General features: G+C 34.1%; 1 protein-coding gene across 5 annotated transcripts in view; it reads right to left on the bottom strand.

Annotated features, from left to right (window-relative positions):
* Positions 1–17,844, bottom strand: part of LRBA (LPS responsive beige-like anchor protein) — an 834,672-nt gene that overhangs the window by 179,921 nt on the left and 636,907 nt on the right. For all 5 annotated transcript variants that reach the window (XM_035022918.1, XM_035022919.1, XM_035022917.1 and 2 more), the window contains 2 exons: positions 17,618–17,733; positions 12,694–12,806 (listed from right to left, as the gene is read on the bottom strand). In XM_035022918.1, the coding sequence (XP_034878809.1) occupies positions 12,694–12,806; positions 17,618–17,733 (229 nt within the window). The remainder of the gene's footprint in view (positions 1–12,693; positions 12,807–17,617; positions 17,734–17,844) is intronic.

Here is a 17,844-nt window from a genome sequence, read left to right as displayed (position 1 = left end):
GGTAATGTGAACAGCCCTCTATCAATTTAATTTGAAGTTTTAAAAAACCTTCCCAGAAATAAAACTCCTGGCCCAAATGGTTTCACTAATGAATTCCACTAAAACTTTAAGGATGATATCTTTTCCGGGAAACAGAGTAAGAAGGAATAACTTCAAAACTGATTTTGTTCTGCCAGCATTACCCTGATGCCAAAACTAGACAAGGACACTACAGACAAATATCCTTCATGAACACAGGTGCAAAAATTCTTAAGCAAATATTAACAAATCAAATCCAAAAGGGTAATATATCACAATCGAGTATGGTTTATCTCAGAAATGAATCCAAAATCAACCAGTATAAATTTTAACAGACTAAAAAAAAAAAACCATATGATTATCTTCAGAAAAAAAAATCTGACAAAATTCAATATCCAATGATAATGAAAACTTTCAACAAACTAGAAACAGAAGGGAACTTCCTCAACCTGATAAAGGGCAGCTATGAAAAACCTAGTGGCTAATATACAAAATGGTGAAAGACTGAATGCTTTTCCCCTAAGACCAAAGGCAAGGCATTCTCAACATTTCTAGTCAACATTGTATAATCCAGTAAGTATTCATTCAGAGATGATATATTCATTTATGTAGAAAGTCCCCAAAAGTCTAGTAAGGTTGCAAAATTGAGTCTAGCAAGGTTGCAAAAAAATTCAGTTGTATTTCTGTATATAAGAAATAATAATTGAAATAGAAAATATTATAACTCTTAAAAAACATGAAATTTTTAAGGGTAAATTAACAGAATATGTACAAGAATTATATGCCAAAGCTGCAAAATAGTAGAGACTAGAGGAAACCTAAATAAATGGAGATAAACCACATTCGTGGATTGAAAGATTCAGTATTATTAACATATAATTTTTAGCAAAAATGGTCTACTGATGAAATGTAATCTCAATCAAAATCTCAGGACTGATAAGCTGATTCTAAAATTTATATGAAAAATAGAGAAACCAGAATAGCTAAAATAATTTTGAAAAAAAAAAGGATATAGTTGGAGGATTCACAAGATCTGACTTTAAGACTTAGTATAAAGCTACAGTAACCAAGACAGTATGGTATTGATATAAGAACAGACATACTGATTGATTGAGCAGAATAGTCTAGAAATGGACCCACACTTTTATAGCAGTTTATTTCCAACAAAGGTGCCAAGATACTTCATGAGAAAACATAATCTTTTCAATAAATGGTATTGAAAGAATTGGACTTTCATTTGTAAAAAATGAACCTCAACCCTTACCTTGTACCTATATTATAGATTAAAAATAGGTCACATTAGAAACCACAATATAAGAGTGTAATGATAATTATGTTTGACCCAATTTGTTTTTAGAAAAGCCAAATCACTGTTGGTTAATAATAAGCATACAGTCATCTAAGCCTTCAACTTTTCCAGTAAGATAGTCTCTCGTATATTATACATGTATATGGTGAATTGACAGGCCTCTTGCAATAAACAGTCCCCTTTAAGTGACCAGAGGCTACAGGTCAGGAACAAATGCCACATTTTGATCTTCCCTCCCATTAACAAGACTACTGCCACTGATATATATATTTTTTTATTCTTATGTTAATCCCCATACATTATTACATCATTAGTTTTAGATGAAGTGTTCCATGATTCATTGTTTGTGCATAACACCCAGTGCTCCATGCAGAATGTGCCCCCCTCAATACCCACCACCAGGCTAACCCATCCTCCCACCCCCCTCCCCTCTAGAACCCTGTTTGTTTTTCAGAGTCCATCGTCTCTCATGGTTCGTCCACCCCTCCGATTTCCCCGCTTCATTCTTCCCTTCCTGCTACCTTCTTCTTCTTCTTTTTTTCTTAACATATATTGCATTATTTGTTTCAGAGGTACAGATCTGAGATTCAACAGTCTTGCACAATTCACAGAGCTTACCAGAGCACATACCCTCCCCAGTGTCTATCACCCAGTCACCCCATCCCTCCCACCCCACCCCCCACTCCAACACACCAGACTGAAATTGTAAGTGTAGCTTACCATAAACCTTATTGCTACTATAAATCAGTACTTAGTAAACTTTAAAAAACACAACCAATTCTAGGTGTTCTGAAAACAATCTTTATGTAAATTCATGATAGGTATATGTTCCCTATGCTGAATCTACCCCAAGTTAGTACACCTAAGAAAACAGGAAGTATTAAGGGATAAACAGGCAATGCTGTATAAATAAAACAATTCATTTATAAATAATAATGAATGGTCACTCCACACTACAGTAACTTCAGATGATTAGAGAATAAATACTTCACTTTGAGGATTACTGACTGGCAGTGTGTTGCTGGTGTATGTCAGGATTATTCATCACCCTGACAGTAATATTAACCACAATCCATTTCAGTTACTTCAGTTTATCATATTCTGACTAATGTTAAAAAACAATGTCATTGAAGGCTGCTTAAATTAAGTGTAAGGTTAACCTCTGTTAGAGTCATTTAAAAACTTCTACTAGAAGGTAGCTTCTAGTAGAAAACCAAATCTGCTATACAGAGTGCTAATACTTAGCAAAGGTAAATTTTAACAACAGTCACACAAAACAGATTGTATCCCTGATTTAAAATCAAAACTTCAGCAAATCTTGTAAATGTACCACAACCTCTCTCACTCTCTCTCCATATATACATATATATGTATGTTCACACTTTGCTGAACTTATTTAACATTTTGAGGAAAGAGTTGCACAATCATATTTTAAACTAAATACATCACACTGAACAAATAATAATTTAAAGTTTAAGAAGGTCAGTGTATCCATGAAAATTTTTCTTTAGTATCATATAATTACATAATACTACATTTAAAAATATATAACTAGCAGTTGCTATAAGACCCCCCATCACCAATTAAGTAATTGAGAAGGGTCCCTTACTAATAAATGAAAGCAGACTCAGTTAATGTGTTATCTAAGTCCAAAGATTTCCTACGCTAGTCCTCTAATTTTATCTTCCTAGGCTACTTTCCCCTGTCATTTTGATATGTCTTTTAAAAACCATCTGCACTAATATTCTACTTTCTATAGCATCATTTTCCTTTTTCTATTAATGTGATAGTTTTCTATTACCTCTGTGAGGACCTTTACTCTGATATTGTTTTTAAGGCTTCTTCTGTTTCCTAAATTGTCTTTGTTTCTTCTGGTTTCTTTTTATTTTTCTATTTGTTTTAGTCTTTCACATTGGAGACTGTCTTTAAATGTTTGCTAACACTTGGTGGTACCTTCAGTTTTGGAATGAGGCACAAAAGGGCTGACTGAAGTACATTTAGCCCAAGTAGCACTGTGAGCTGACAAACTTCACTGAAGGGAAATCAGATGGGCTCCAAGTAGGATCCCCAAATGTTAACATGTTTTAGGTCTTTTCTCTTGAGCCAGTCAATATATCCAAAGAGTAATACAATCTTCTGTCTTAAAGGGTGGGGCTGGTATAAGTCTAGCTGCCAGAGCTCTGATAGCATGACGACAAAAGGGATCTGGGGGTTTTCACTATTTGGTACTTAAAGCTTTCAGTTCATCCCCCTGTTTTCCATTTCTTCCCATCAACCCCTCCTCTGCTGTTCTTGGTGTTCTCAAATAAGAAACTTCTCTGGTATAATTTCTCCAAAAAGTATATACCTCTTCCCTTTTACCAAGATAAAGGGAAGAGTGGCTGGATTTTGGAAAGAAGTGGACATACATGCAAGTATTCAATCTAAAATACTCTTTCCACTTATCCCTAAAGTCTACCAGTTCACTGACAGGGACAGATCTGAGATCCCAGCCTTAACACTTGGAAAATGTGTGAACTTGGAGAGTTCCTTAACCTCACTGTATCTTAGTTTCCTTATCTGTAAAATAAAGATAATAACACATTCCTTACAGTATTGTTGAGGGGATAAAAGGAGATAGCATATGTAAAATGTTTGTTTACAAAGGAAGGCACCTACTAGGGCTTCCCTCACAATCTAACAAATATATTCTAAACTTTCCCCACATCATTCTTCTGCTGATTAGACTGTAAATTCCCCAAGGCAAGGGATATAATTCATACCAAAATCTCCAGCATCAATGTGGCATACAATAGCATCCATATTTGATGCCAAGATTAAAATACTTTAAATATATTTTATCAGCCAAAAAAAAAAAAATCCAAGCATGGAGTAATTATTAATTTCTTTCTCTGTATTTACATTTTACTGAAATGCTTTAAGATCCATTATTTACTGTTGAAAAATCCTAAGGTTTTCTTTAAAAAAAAAAAAAACTGAATTCCTTTAGTCTGACTGAAGCCTAATAAATTAAAAAAAAAAAAAAAAAGAAAAGGTTATAACACCTATGGTATTTAAACAATATTCCCCTCCCCCTCCCAAAACAGTGTTCTTTTCCCTCTGGGACATCTAGATGGTATACTGATTCCTGGTATATCTGTTACAGAACAGGACTAAAAGGACTGGCATTCGTCAGAAACAGCACTTAAAACTTAAAGAGATAAAGAAGTGCTGTCTGATCAACAACAGTTAAATGTCGGTAGTCAATTCCAGGTCAAGATGAAGCTGTATATTAAATGTGTAGGTTAGGGAGAAATATCTCACATATAAAAATACACAACCAAATGTAAAAGATATATGAGGAACACAAAGAAAATCACCTACTTTTCCTTTGAAGAAAGAGAGAGAAGAAGAAACAATAAATACTAAGGACAAATAATGGCAACTCATCAGCAAATAAGTAAATTCAAGAGTTTTGTAAATTCAGTTCTCTTATCTGAGAATTTACTTTTTAGAAACATTTTGATCCAGACTAGGGCATCGGAAGCTGCTAGTTTAACAGAGTTGTGAATGGTACAGCATTATAACATAGGTTGAGAAAAAACTATGATTTATTAGGGCTTGGATCAAAAATTAAAATTCAGTTTGAAGATACGATCATAGTAAATTCTCCTTTAATTCCTACACTGCAAGGAAGACTCAAGCAATCCTGGTGCAGGTTCATTTTCCCCTAATGTTTAATTTTCTTGTTTTTGCACTTCTGAACCAAAAGAACAGCTTACATTGCTCTTGCACTATAAAGCTGAAGAATGGATGATTTTTCTTTTCCCTCTACCTCAAACTCTCTTTTAGGATTTTCCTTCATTTTAAGAATGTAAGCTCCAATTTTTAAAAAATAGAACACTTGCCTTAGCCATTTCTGCTTTTTTACCCCAACCTTCATTTTATTTTTTAGTAGGATAGTAACTACCTTGTTCTTTCGAATTTCCAGAAACTAAGAGTCTCTGGCACACAATTATTATTCAATAAACAAACGAAAAAATAAATGAATACTCAAGTTGTAACATCAGGGATTCAGCAGTTTTAGCCAAACATTCAGCTTTTTCATAAAACAGGCTTACTAAAAAAAAGCTTAGAGAATAACCTGGAACAAACACAGTAAAAGGAGCAATTTGGAAAACCTTTCCTTTTTAAAGCAAAGGAATGGTGGTTACATTTTACCATGTTTCAGCACGAGAGGTGAAAGGCAACTTGACAAAATAACATTAATACAGGCTCAGAAACTGATGCCAAAAGTAAAGGCAGTACAGCACCCTGCAATACTTCTCAAACATTCTGGGCCCAAACTTTTAGTAAGAAATATGTCACTTTAAACCATAACCCAGTGCACACATGTATGTACACGCACACACAGCTTAAGCCAAAGATTCATACGTAATGTACACTGATATTTCTTTTTTTATGTTATGCTATGTCATTCATTTTCTTCTCTATAATATCTATCTATTTATTTATTTAGAGTGTAGTTGACATACAATATTACATTAGTTTCAGGTATACAATTTAGTGATTTGACAAAGTTTATACATTATGCTAGTTCGCTACAAGTGTAGGTATGTACCATCTGTTCTAATACGTCGCTATTTACAGTATCATTGACTGTGTTCTTTATGCTGTGCCTTTTATATCCCCGTGACTTATTCATTCCATACCTGGAAGGCTGTATCTCCCGCTCTCCTGCACCCATTCTGCCCAACCCCCACCTCCTTCCCTTCTGGCAGCCTTCAGTTTGTTCTCTACATTTATAGGTTTGATTCTGTTTTTTGTTTATTTGGTTTTTGTTTGTTTTGTTCTATATTCAGTACTTTTTAAATTGTTCTATTCATTTTTTAAAATGTTAGCTGTAAACTGCAGTTTGAAAAACACTGGCTTAGTGTTTAAATTCTGGTGCCAGCCACTACCTGTGTGACCTTGTACAACTTGCTTAACTTCATAGTGCCTCAGTTTCTGTCTCTGTAAAAGACAGGAAATAATGTGACCTACCTTATAAGGGCTTTGTGAGGGTTAAAAAAAGTTAACACATGTAATATACTTAGATAAGAGCCTGACAAAAATAAGTCCTCAATAAATATTAGTTAACAATAATAAAGTGACATGTTCCCAGCTTCTGAAATCTATAGCGAACTTTTCATTTGGAAGCTAATGGTTATCAACTGCATTTCAATGTAAGAACAAACTCATTTTTTAGAACAGGTATTCAGGTTATGGTACATATACATATTAAATAATTACGTGAATCAGGTAAAAGAGAAATAATGGCCTCAGATTATCTGGATTTTCCTCTCTTAGAAAACTGGTTTACACAATTTCCTACTAAGGGAAATAAAAGAAATCACGGTGGCAAAGAAAATCTTTCTAATCTACAAAGAAAGCCCTGATACTGAAATGTTCTGCCATCATAATTTGTTTTTATGATATGACATTTTATAAATATGTTCCTGTCCTAATTATAATTTCTCATAAAGAAAAGACAAACAGAAAATGTTCATTCCTATCTCTCCCAAGGAGGGTGTCAAAATATAAAAATGTGTAATTGTAAAACATAGATTAATGTCACTCCCAAGTCCATGCACGGTTAGATCTGTCTTCTCATCAGTCAGAATTGTAGACCAGTGATGAAACAACTGGGAAACTGAAGGAAAAAAATCAACTTCAAAATTCATTGCTACTTTTTTCAGCTTTGAAAGAATAAATTAAACAATTATGTTAAATGAGGGCTTTCTCAGTACATATAAAAAATTAATTTTCATCAGATTTTCTGACTCTCTGATCTTCTATACAGACTATATTCGATCTTTTCAACAGACTGACAATATTAATTTGAAATTATTATAAGGAGATATTGTGCATAAAAGTTTATACCTTCAAGAAGACATTTTTTACATCTTCCATTGAACCCTTTTCATAAAGAATGATCAGAAAAATAATATAGAAGAAAGGGTGTTGATTATATTAATTCAGCTTCAGAAAGAAAATTCCCTGTGTAACATGGAAGAAATTACGAAGCAAAATTGTAGCTTTGTATCAAAGCTGCTAAAACTCCTCTGAAAAACAGCATTGAGAAAATTAAATGGACATAAATATGCATAAATAATTCAATCATTTTAAAGTCAGGGTATATAATCTATTAAAGAATGGGGATAAGATCTGTTTACATTTTAAATTAAGCTTTGCACAGTATGTTTTCTACAATTTCACAAGTTTCACAACAAATAGTAATGTTTGCTAAATGTATACTATGGGAAAAATTTTAATATAATTCTCTTATAATCATTGTTCATACAGATACAACTCATCTTATGTATGAGATGTATCCCTGAAATATGCGTATAAACAGATACCTGAAAACTGAATCACACTGTAAACATTATGGAAGATTTTAATGCCAAAAGGAATGAGATACTTTTATACAGTAAATAATTACTATGACTTTATACATGCAAAGCACAATTTTCAAAAATGTAACATGCTTATTTCACTTAAAATAATGTAGTTAATTCCAAACTCACTTATTTCTATCAATATTTAATGAAAACAATTAGTACTAGAATTCCATTTTCTTGAACTTGAATGACTTTTATGGCATTTGAACTGCCGCTGCTTTATAAGTTGTAAGATATGTGGCTGAGTGTTAGAGCTTCCCACTTCTTCCCAGCCCTGCTAATTATACTACTATTCATTATTCAACTGTGTGTCCTTCAGTTCTTATTGAAAGCATTTATAAATATTCTTTCCTGAGCCCAAAGTATAAATCTCTCACAAAATCTCACAAAATATAAAAAAGGGTACCTTTACTACCATTAAAGGCACTAAATCATCAAAATTATTTTTTATGCCTGTATATAGTGGATATGGACATATATGGAAAGACTAATGAAAGCAACTCCTTTAGTTTTAAGGCCCTCTACTAGTTTTATAAATCTTAACAAAATAAAAAGAGCAAAATTACTATTGGTCATCTAATGGGGCATAAAAACAGCCTTATTTATCATATACAGAATATAAATTACAAAGGCATTAGTTAAAACAGTATTTTACCCACCCAACAAAAGAATTTGGCAAGTTCCTTAGAAATAGCTGTAACATATAAATAAAATTCAATTTTAATAAAGGATTCTATTTAGCTGGCAAATAATGCATTATGGCATTTTGCTGATATTATTTTAATGAATTCTCACAATGAAAGAAACCATGTAGCCTACACTAAAGAAAAAAACCAAAAACCTGCTTTGGACGCTTTCCTCTGGTCATGTAAGATTTTTAGTGGGATAGAGAACCAAGACAAGAGGCAGAGAATAGAGGCAGTTGGCAAAGAACAGTGGCAGGAGGAGGCAACAGGGCTACTGGAGCTCTTGTTCAGGTACAATGATGGCAGAAGACAGCGGCACAGCCTCAGCAGGAATATCCAAATAGCCTCCCACTTATCACCAGTAGAAACTGTCCTATCAGGACCGAAACACGCACCCATCCATCTTACTACCACTGGATCTTGAAGAGCCCACCAAAAAACCCTCTAAAAAACGACAACAACAAAAATCTTCAGTGCTTAAATAGAAGTCCAAACTGAAGGACTCAGTTTAAAAAATTTTTTAAAAGGTAATTCTTCTAGAACTCTAGAAAGGTTATTTATTTAAATGTAATTTATTTTGTGAAGCAAATTTTACATTTTAACAAATTAAATGAATGAAAATGAGATTTTTACTTTTATGTACATAAAATTCAAATAATGGAAAGAGAGTAGGATATAATAGCCTGAGAATTAAGGAGCTGGTAAGTTTTTATTATTGACCTATGGCATGACTCACTATACAGATCAAACTAATACACAGTCCTCAATTATTCGATTAGAGTTTTACAGATTCCAGTGAAATAGTACAAGGTCTTAGAACAAATATACCTAAATGTAAGTAAGGCTTTCCTTTTTCTAAAAAGGCAAAACAAAACAAAACCAAAAACCTCACAAAACCACCATTTATCCATTTATTATTCCTCATAGTCAATGGATCACCTGTGAAATTCTGCTATTCATTAGCAGATCTGGGCCAGATTTAGCTGCTCTTGGTAATACTCAGTCATGTGTTTGTGGTCAGCTGAGGGCTGGCTTAAGATGGCTGCTGATGATACAATCTAGCCACCTCCATGTGCTAGTCACATCTCTCTGCAGCTTAACCTGGCCATGTTAGGGACATGTTCTCAAAGTGATCCCAGAGAAGCAGAAGAAACAGATGATTCTAGAACTGGGCCAGAAAACATAAGGCTTAAGACCGGAGCACTCTGTCAGACCAGAGGGCATGGAAGTTATCAAAGACTGTACTAAGATTGTATCAAAATAACTCAGGAGCAACTTAAAGAAGCTCCCTGTGGTCAAAAGCAGGAACAAATGAATGAACATCAATGAAAATAATAACTGCAAGGGACTGAAACATCAAATACATGTATGTCTGTGAGTTCATAAAGATGTTTTTTAAAAAGTTAGGTCCCATTGGAAGATGTTAGGAATGAGTCACTGTTTTGAAAAACAATGTAAAAAGAGAGAAAAAAAATCAAACTTTTATTCTGCCTTTCTAAAGCAATGTACCACTGAATCACCTAGTAGAAGATGAAGGGAAGTATCTCATTATAGAAGGACTCTCAAAAATAAATGAAATTAAAGTGAGAGAATGTAAATATCATGATTTTGCCATGATTATACAACCACTGATTCCAAGCATTAAATATCAATGGCAACTAACATCACAAAAAGATAAGTAAAGAAGATATTACATGCCCTCTGAGAGAAAAATGCAAAAACTTCCTATGAAACAGTCTTGCCACAAATATCCAATCTGAATTCTATCAACCTCTGGAACCAACTACCAATTTATAAGAAATATAGAAGATGGGGGCGCCTGGGTAGCTCAGTCGTTAAGCGTCTGCCTTCGGCCTAGGTCATGATCCCAGGGTCCTGGGATCGAGCCCCACATCGGGCTCCCTGCTCCGCGGGAAGCCTGCTTCTCCCTCTCCCGCTCCCCCCGCTTATGTTCCCTCTCTCGCTGTGTCTCTCTCTGTCAAATAAATAAAAAAATCTTTAAAAAAAAGAAATACAGAAGATGGAGAAACCTGTTAGACTATTCCACAGGGACGCAATAAGCAAAATCAAGACTGTGAGAAAAGATATAAGACAAACCATGTTTCTTCAACTGATAAATTGGAAAGAAAGAAAAGATGAAAGAGAAACCTACAGAAGAGACTTAAGACTTAATCAGTATCAACTGATTGAACTGTGTGGTCCTTATTTGGATCCTGATATGAATAAACACACTAAAAAAAATTATGGAAGTTGTAATTCAATTGGAAATGTGATACTTACTAGGCTTTTGATGATATTAAGAAATTATTGCTAATATTTTAGGTTTGCTAATGGTATTATGGTTATGCTTTAAAAGGGACTTTATTCTTTTTTAAAGATTTTATTTATTTATTCATGAGACAGAGAGAGAGAGAGGCAGAGGCAGAGGGAGAAGCAGGCTCCCGCACAGTAGGGAGCCTGATGCAGGACTCAATCCCAGGACCCTGGGATCATAACCTGAGCCGAAGGCAAACACTTAACTGACTGAGCCACCCAGGTGCCCTAAAAAGGGAACTTAAAAAGAAGTACATATTGAAATATTTATGAATAGAATGATATGATGTCTAGGATTTGCTTCAAAGTAATATAAGCAGAAAAACAATGAATATAAAAATAAAATAAGAGTAACCATGAGTTGATAATTACTGAGCAGCATTTACTAGTTGATGTAAATTTATTGTGCTCATTTGTCTACTTTTGTATATGCTTGAAATTCTCTATGATAAAAAGCTAAAAAGAAATATAACCTTATTCTGTATTATAAAATGATAATTCAGGAATATTCTATTTATTGATAATCTAGGACAGAAAAGGAAAGTTCTTGAAGAACCTAAGATATGGGAAAATACTTAGAAAGTTAACAAACAGGGACGCCTGGGTGGCTCAGTTGGTTAAGTGGCTGCCTTCGGCCCGGGTCATGATCCCAGGGTCCTGGGATCGAGTCTCACATCGGGCTCCTTGCTCAGCAGGGAGCCTGCTTCTCTCTCTCTCTCTCCCTCTGCTTGTGCTCTCTCTGTCAAATAAATAAAATCTTTAAAAAAAAAAAGAAAGTTAACAAACAGTGTGATGTATGTGTATGAGTATACAAATATAAAATGTAATCATTCCTTATTGATATTTGGTAAATAAGGAGTAATTTTTGCTTATTTATATGTTTTACATTTAAACAATTGAATACAGTTAATATTTTATAACTTGGGGAAAATGTCATGTATATTATATCATTTAACACATTTAGTGAATGGCAGGCCCTGTGCTAGGCATGAGAGAAATAATGGTGAACAAAAACTCTCTCATATGGAGTTTGGTGGGGGAGACAAAAAGAATCAAAACAAGTAGGTAGAAGGATATATAAAATGCAGGACTCTGATGGACTCTGAGAAACAAACTGAGGGTTCTAGAGGGGAGGGGGTGGGGGGATGGGTTAGCCTGGTGTTGGGTATTAAGGAGGGCATGTATTGAATGGAGCGCTGGGTGTTATACGCAAACAATGAATCATGGAACACGACATCAAAAACTAATGATGTGTAATGTATGGTGATTAACATAATAAAATTAAAAAAAAAATAGGATATTTCAGGTGCTATGAAAGAAACAGAGCAGAATATCAGGGAAGAAAAATAGTAATGGTCTCCATAAGGAGGTGACCTACAGGACTAGAGTCAGCCACTCACCAAGTAGGACATGAACATTAAAGGCAGAGAAAGCAAAACTCTGAATTGGGAAAGAATAATTCTAAGTCAAAAAAGGTTTAATCACTGGATTTACATCATTCAAAATTAGATTTAAAGAAGATTCATTTTGTGGTAGTGAGGGATGGATTTGACCAGGGTAAGAGGCAGCAAAGAGATCAGATAGGACACCTGGAGTAGTGTACAGGTACTTGTCTTTTTTATCCAAGTGCTGGTGAGGAGTGTCCATGATACTAACACCCTTTAAAGAAGTTAATATTTTAGAATAATGTCTTCCTAAAAAAGAATACAACTGTCAATGCTTTTAACTGTTACCAGCTTTATCATGCTTTTTTCAAAAATCTTCAATTTAAATTCTGAATTCAAGCTTAAATTTCACTTTGAGAAAATGAAAATACATTTAAAAGATAAATATATTAAAGTTAGTTATATTAAAGATTTTTAGAAAGTAATGTGAAAATTAAAGATAATCAAATTCATTGTGATGTGCAAGATAACTGTATTTCAGATGATTCCTGAAAAATTACCTTGGACAAATCTCGGAAGTTGCTTGGCAAGGTAAGATCCAGTTCTTCTGATTCATAATTAGTGATGACCCAGGGAAACACTGGATACTGATTTAAGTCATTGTAACTCCGTCCTGAGAGAGAAAAAAAAAGTCATTCCATTTAGAATAATAAAACGAAATGATAAACAGATTCAGGAGTATCATTTGCTAAAAATAATAAGAACTTAACTTTTTGAGTGCCAGACATTGTTCTCAGTGTTAGACATATATTATTTGTTTTGACCCTATAATAAAACTATGAAATTATCATCCCCATTTTATGGATGAAAAATTGAAGCACAAAAGGTTAAAAACTTGTCCCAAACCATCTAACTAGTAATGTTCAAATCATATTCAAATCCAGATACTCTGGCCCCAAGTTTATGTTCTGATAAAATATACTTGGCTATTTTTTATTACTTGAAAGCCTGTACCAAACAAAATATTTTTTATTAATACTTAAAATTTTTTTCAATTCTCATAGAGCTTTTCCAAACAAGAATCCTTTCTCTGCCATAATTAAACAACCAATCAACCAACTAATCAACTAAATATAAATGACTTAACCTTGGGGCGCCTGGGTAGCTCAGTTGGTTAAGCATCTGCCTTCGGCTCAGGTCATGATCTCGGGGTGCTGGGATCGAGCCCCACATCGGGCTCCCTGCTCGGCGGGGGGCCTGCTTCTCCCTCTCCCACTCCCCCTGCTTGTGTTCCCTCTCTCGCTGTCTCTCTCTGTCAAATAAATAAATAAAATCTTTAAAAAAAAAAAATAAATAAATGACTTAACCTCTCTGGACATTCACTCGTCACCTGTAAAATGAGGGAGTTGTACTAAATACCTCTAAAATTTCTGTGACAGCTTTCAAATTCTATGATCCTCTGAATATAATGCAAAGCCTCATCAATGTTGGCTTCCTCCACTCCTTAATGCTGCCACATACTCTTCTACACTTCATTTAAACTAATGACATTCAATGAGACATTCAGGTCTATTAAAAATATGAATAAAACAAAGGATGAGATAGCCCTTCTATAAATATATATATACATACAGCAGTTTTCTGGATATCACCACTTTAAGGAGGCAGCATAGTGGATGAAATCATTGTTTCAAGAGTCAAAACACTAGCATTTGAATCCCAGTTCCACTATTTACTAGTCTATACTCTACCTTTAGTTAGATTTAATGTGAACAGACTCTTACGGCTAAAATATAAGGGGGATAAGTATATTAATCTTGTTTGAATTCCTTTATATTGTATATTCTATCATGTTTTCTCTTCCTCAAATATATACTGATGTCATATCAATATGCAGCTAAATATTACAGTTCTTCAAACAGATCCTTGGTATCTGAGTCTTCCTTATGATTTGATGTTTTTAACTTTATTTCACTCTATCCATCTTGAGGACTATTAAAGTAACAGAGTTCTTCCTTGACTGACCTGGAAACAGTCTTAACAAAACATGAATAACTAGGACAATTTTAATTCAGAGGTCATTATGTCACTACATATTTCTGTCAATTTTAATTCTCCCAGAAAAAAGTAACCAAATTTAGCAGCAAAACCACTCTATCTTGATTCCCTTCACCCATCTCTCTCCTTCTGATTGAGACATTAGTAAACATGTTAGTAAAATTCTCATTTTGCCCCCTCTGCTTAAATGATCAAATTTATTATATGTACCAAAAAAAGGTATGCACCAGCTCATTGTAAATAGACTTTTATTAATTAAGTTAAACTCTCTATATAGTTATTGAATGCCTACTGACTGTCTTTTGGAAAATGTGCCATGGGATCATGAGAACCTGTATGTATCACAGATAATGGTGTAAAAGAAATCTTAAATAATGTGAGATTCAACCCCACCTTCTAGTGTATTTAAAACTATCCAAAACAAATTACTGGTTCTATTCTTTAAAAAGAATATTTGAAGTATGTATCTAAAAGACACTTTAAGCACAATAGAAGCTATTTGAGGTAGACCATTTCATAAATGTTGCTCCCTAATTATTACTGTGCATTTAATCTATGTGTTAATTGACTTATCACATGCTAAATATATCCATTAAGCTTGTTATGTAAGTTTTCTGTTTCTCACTACTACTTAAAAATCCTTTCAGTCACTAATACTTACATAATCTCTATTTAGTTCAACATAATTATTCAAACTGTCTTCATTCCTTTCCCTCAACTGGCTGTGAGTTGAACATTCCTTAACTTATAAAATTTAGACTTTTCAATGTGAACGCTTAACTTCCAATTTTCGTAGTAGTCCCTCTCTCTTCCCCTCTTTTCTAACAGTGCCTTTATTCTTTGCGAGCTGTAATTCTTTCACCTGAGCTCTTGAGCCTGTCTCACTCATAACTTGCATTGTTATTTTTCCTCTCTGTCCCTCTTTCATGGTTTCTCACCTTTGCCTTAATCCATTCCCTTTCACTATTACACAAGAAAACTGTAATAACAGACCTAATGTTCTCATTTCATCTCCAACCATTCAGTTCTTACAATCAACCTTTTTTGTTTGCTTTTAAAATGAACCCCTAAAAAGTAGCCAACAAGTTCCCAAATGTCCAAGCTAGAGGCATGGCCTGTACTCATTCTTAAGTCTCCCGTACCTCTCTGTAACATTTAGTACAGGCAACCAACACCTTTCTCTCTCTCTTTCCCCTTGCATCTCAAGACATTTGCTATATACCTCAGTTTTCCTTCTCCTCGGTCTAAAAACTCTGGGATCACTCATTCTCTTTTCTCCTTTACTAACTTTCCCTTTGTCTTCTTGTCACTGACAAGAACATTCACCAGACCTTGTCTCACTGCTTTCTGTATTATCTGGCTTGGTAATCTCAACTCATTCTTGGTGATTTCTAATCTATGCAGATGAAATCCAATGTCCTATCTCCAAATTCCAAATACCTTTTTTGACCTATACTTCTAAAAATTCTTTTTGATATCTTAACTTGGATGTCTATCTGCACAGTAAAATCATCTTCTTTCCCTAGACCATTTTTTCTGACTTCCTTTCTGTTAATGGCACCACCATTTCCCCAGTGATTCAGACCAGAAGCCTGGAAACCTTTTCTGATACTTCTTTTCTCATTTACCCCTTACATTCAGTCAGTCCGATGTCAAATGGTTTGTACCTTATAAATCTTACGTCATTTAATCTATAAATTCCCACTATCGCCCCTCTAATGCAAGCTCCCGTTATTTTTTTATATATAATTCCTAACTGTGCTCTCTGCCTAGTTTCTCTCCACTCCAGTTTATCCTTTATTCTGCCTCCAAGTTAACTTCCCATATAATTCTAGTATCACTTATTTGCTGAAAAACTTTCAGAAGTTGCCCTGTGAATTGACTGCTAATTCCTCAAACTGACAGAAAATCTTCCACAATGTGTCTCCACACTACCTTTTTCGCTTTCTTTCTCATTATATCTTTATGAAAATATACTTTATGTGTGCACATACATATACACATGTATAAACTATACCATTAATTGTTCTCTAGCTATATCTTACATTTTCCCACCTTTGTATGTTTCCTTATGCCTTCAGTTTTACATGGCATGACTTGTAATCTTTCAACTACCACCTCTACTAAAGTAATCTCCATCCTTATATGAACATGAAATCCTTCCTGATTTTTTCCTTACTCCCAACAACTGGATGAATATAATTTCCCTCTCTGACCTTTTAATCCCCATAGTACTTTGTATTTCTTTTATTGAATCTATACTCCTTGCTCTAGAATCATGTAAATGTTTATATTCATACTTAAAATAACTTCTGAGAGCAAGCAACATGCCTTATTCTCTCTGTACCTCCTTTGCACCTCAAATATAAACTGTGCCAGTTTGTTGAACTGAATCTCAAATGTCACACAAACACATTCCCTGTTTTCTTTATTCTAGTTATCACAAATGAAAAGTAATGACACATTTCTATTCTTTACTCTCTTTTTTAAAATTTATTTTTGTTTGGATTCAATTACCCAACATATGGTACATCCTTAGTTTTTGGTGTACTTTTCAATTCATTAGTTCGTATTCATTAGTTACATGTAACACCCAGTGCTCATCACATCACGTGCCCTCCTTAATGCTCATCACTAAATTACCCCACCCCCCACCCACTTCCCTTTCCACAACCCTCAGTTCTTTACTCTCTTTCAAAGAGAACAGCTTCAATGGGTGACATTCAGTAATACTTCTTGATTACAAACCTTGTTTAGAGCCATTTATTCTTTTTTTTCCCAAAGATTTTATTTATTTATTTGAGAGAGAGAGAATAAGAGAGAGAGGAGCACATGAGAGGGGGGAGGGTCAGAGGGAGAAGCAGACTCCCTACCGAGCAGTGAGCCCGATGCGGAACTCGATCCCGGGACTCTAGGATTATGACCTGAGCTGAAGGCAGTTGCTTAACCAACTGAGCCACCCAGGTGCCCCTAGAGCCATTTACTCTTTAGATTTTCACATGTGGGTCATAATATAAGTATTCCTTTACTTAATATTTTACTCAGTTTTCTTTTCTCAATGTTATATTTTTGTTTCATCATATAATACACTTCTGATTAAGTTATTAACAGGTTAAGACTTTATATGGTTTTTATTTCTACTATCCCATAAAGAATCCATTCTTACTATATTAAATAGTTAGACATTTTCATTTTAGATTTTTGGAAAAAAGTGTGTATACCCATTTTTAATTTTCTCAAGTAGCCAGCAGTTCGTATGTAAAACTGTAAACTCTACTATCAAAATTACTCTTGATAAGGTACTCATGTAGTAATAATGAAAATAAAAGTAAGCTACTTATACTAGTACTCAAAATAATCTAATAATATCACAATTAATAATTTATCATTTGAAAAAAAATTATTTACCATTTGAAATAAGATTACCTGCTATTGTGTTGAGAAACATCAAATACTCAAAATTTGAAATCTCTCTATGCTGCCATCGCTGGGTCATATTAGAAGCTTTAAAAAGTTGACGTGGACTAGCTAATGAGATACGCCTGCAAAAAACAGAATTTGATGTAGAATCATTTTAATTACAACATGATAATAAATTATGAATATCTGTGCCTATTCTGTATATTTGACATACAAAATGATATCTGTATATT

The sequence above is a fragment of the Mirounga leonina genome, unplaced genomic scaffold (genome assembly GCF_011800145.1).
Source record: "Mirounga leonina isolate KUSES-001 unplaced genomic scaffold, KU_Mleo_1.0 Mir_176, whole genome shotgun sequence".
In the NCBI taxonomy this organism is placed as follows: Eukaryota; Metazoa; Chordata; class Mammalia; order Carnivora; family Phocidae; genus Mirounga; species Mirounga leonina.
Note: the sequence above shows the minus strand (reverse complement) of the source record. Positions and strands in the feature narration are given on the sequence as shown.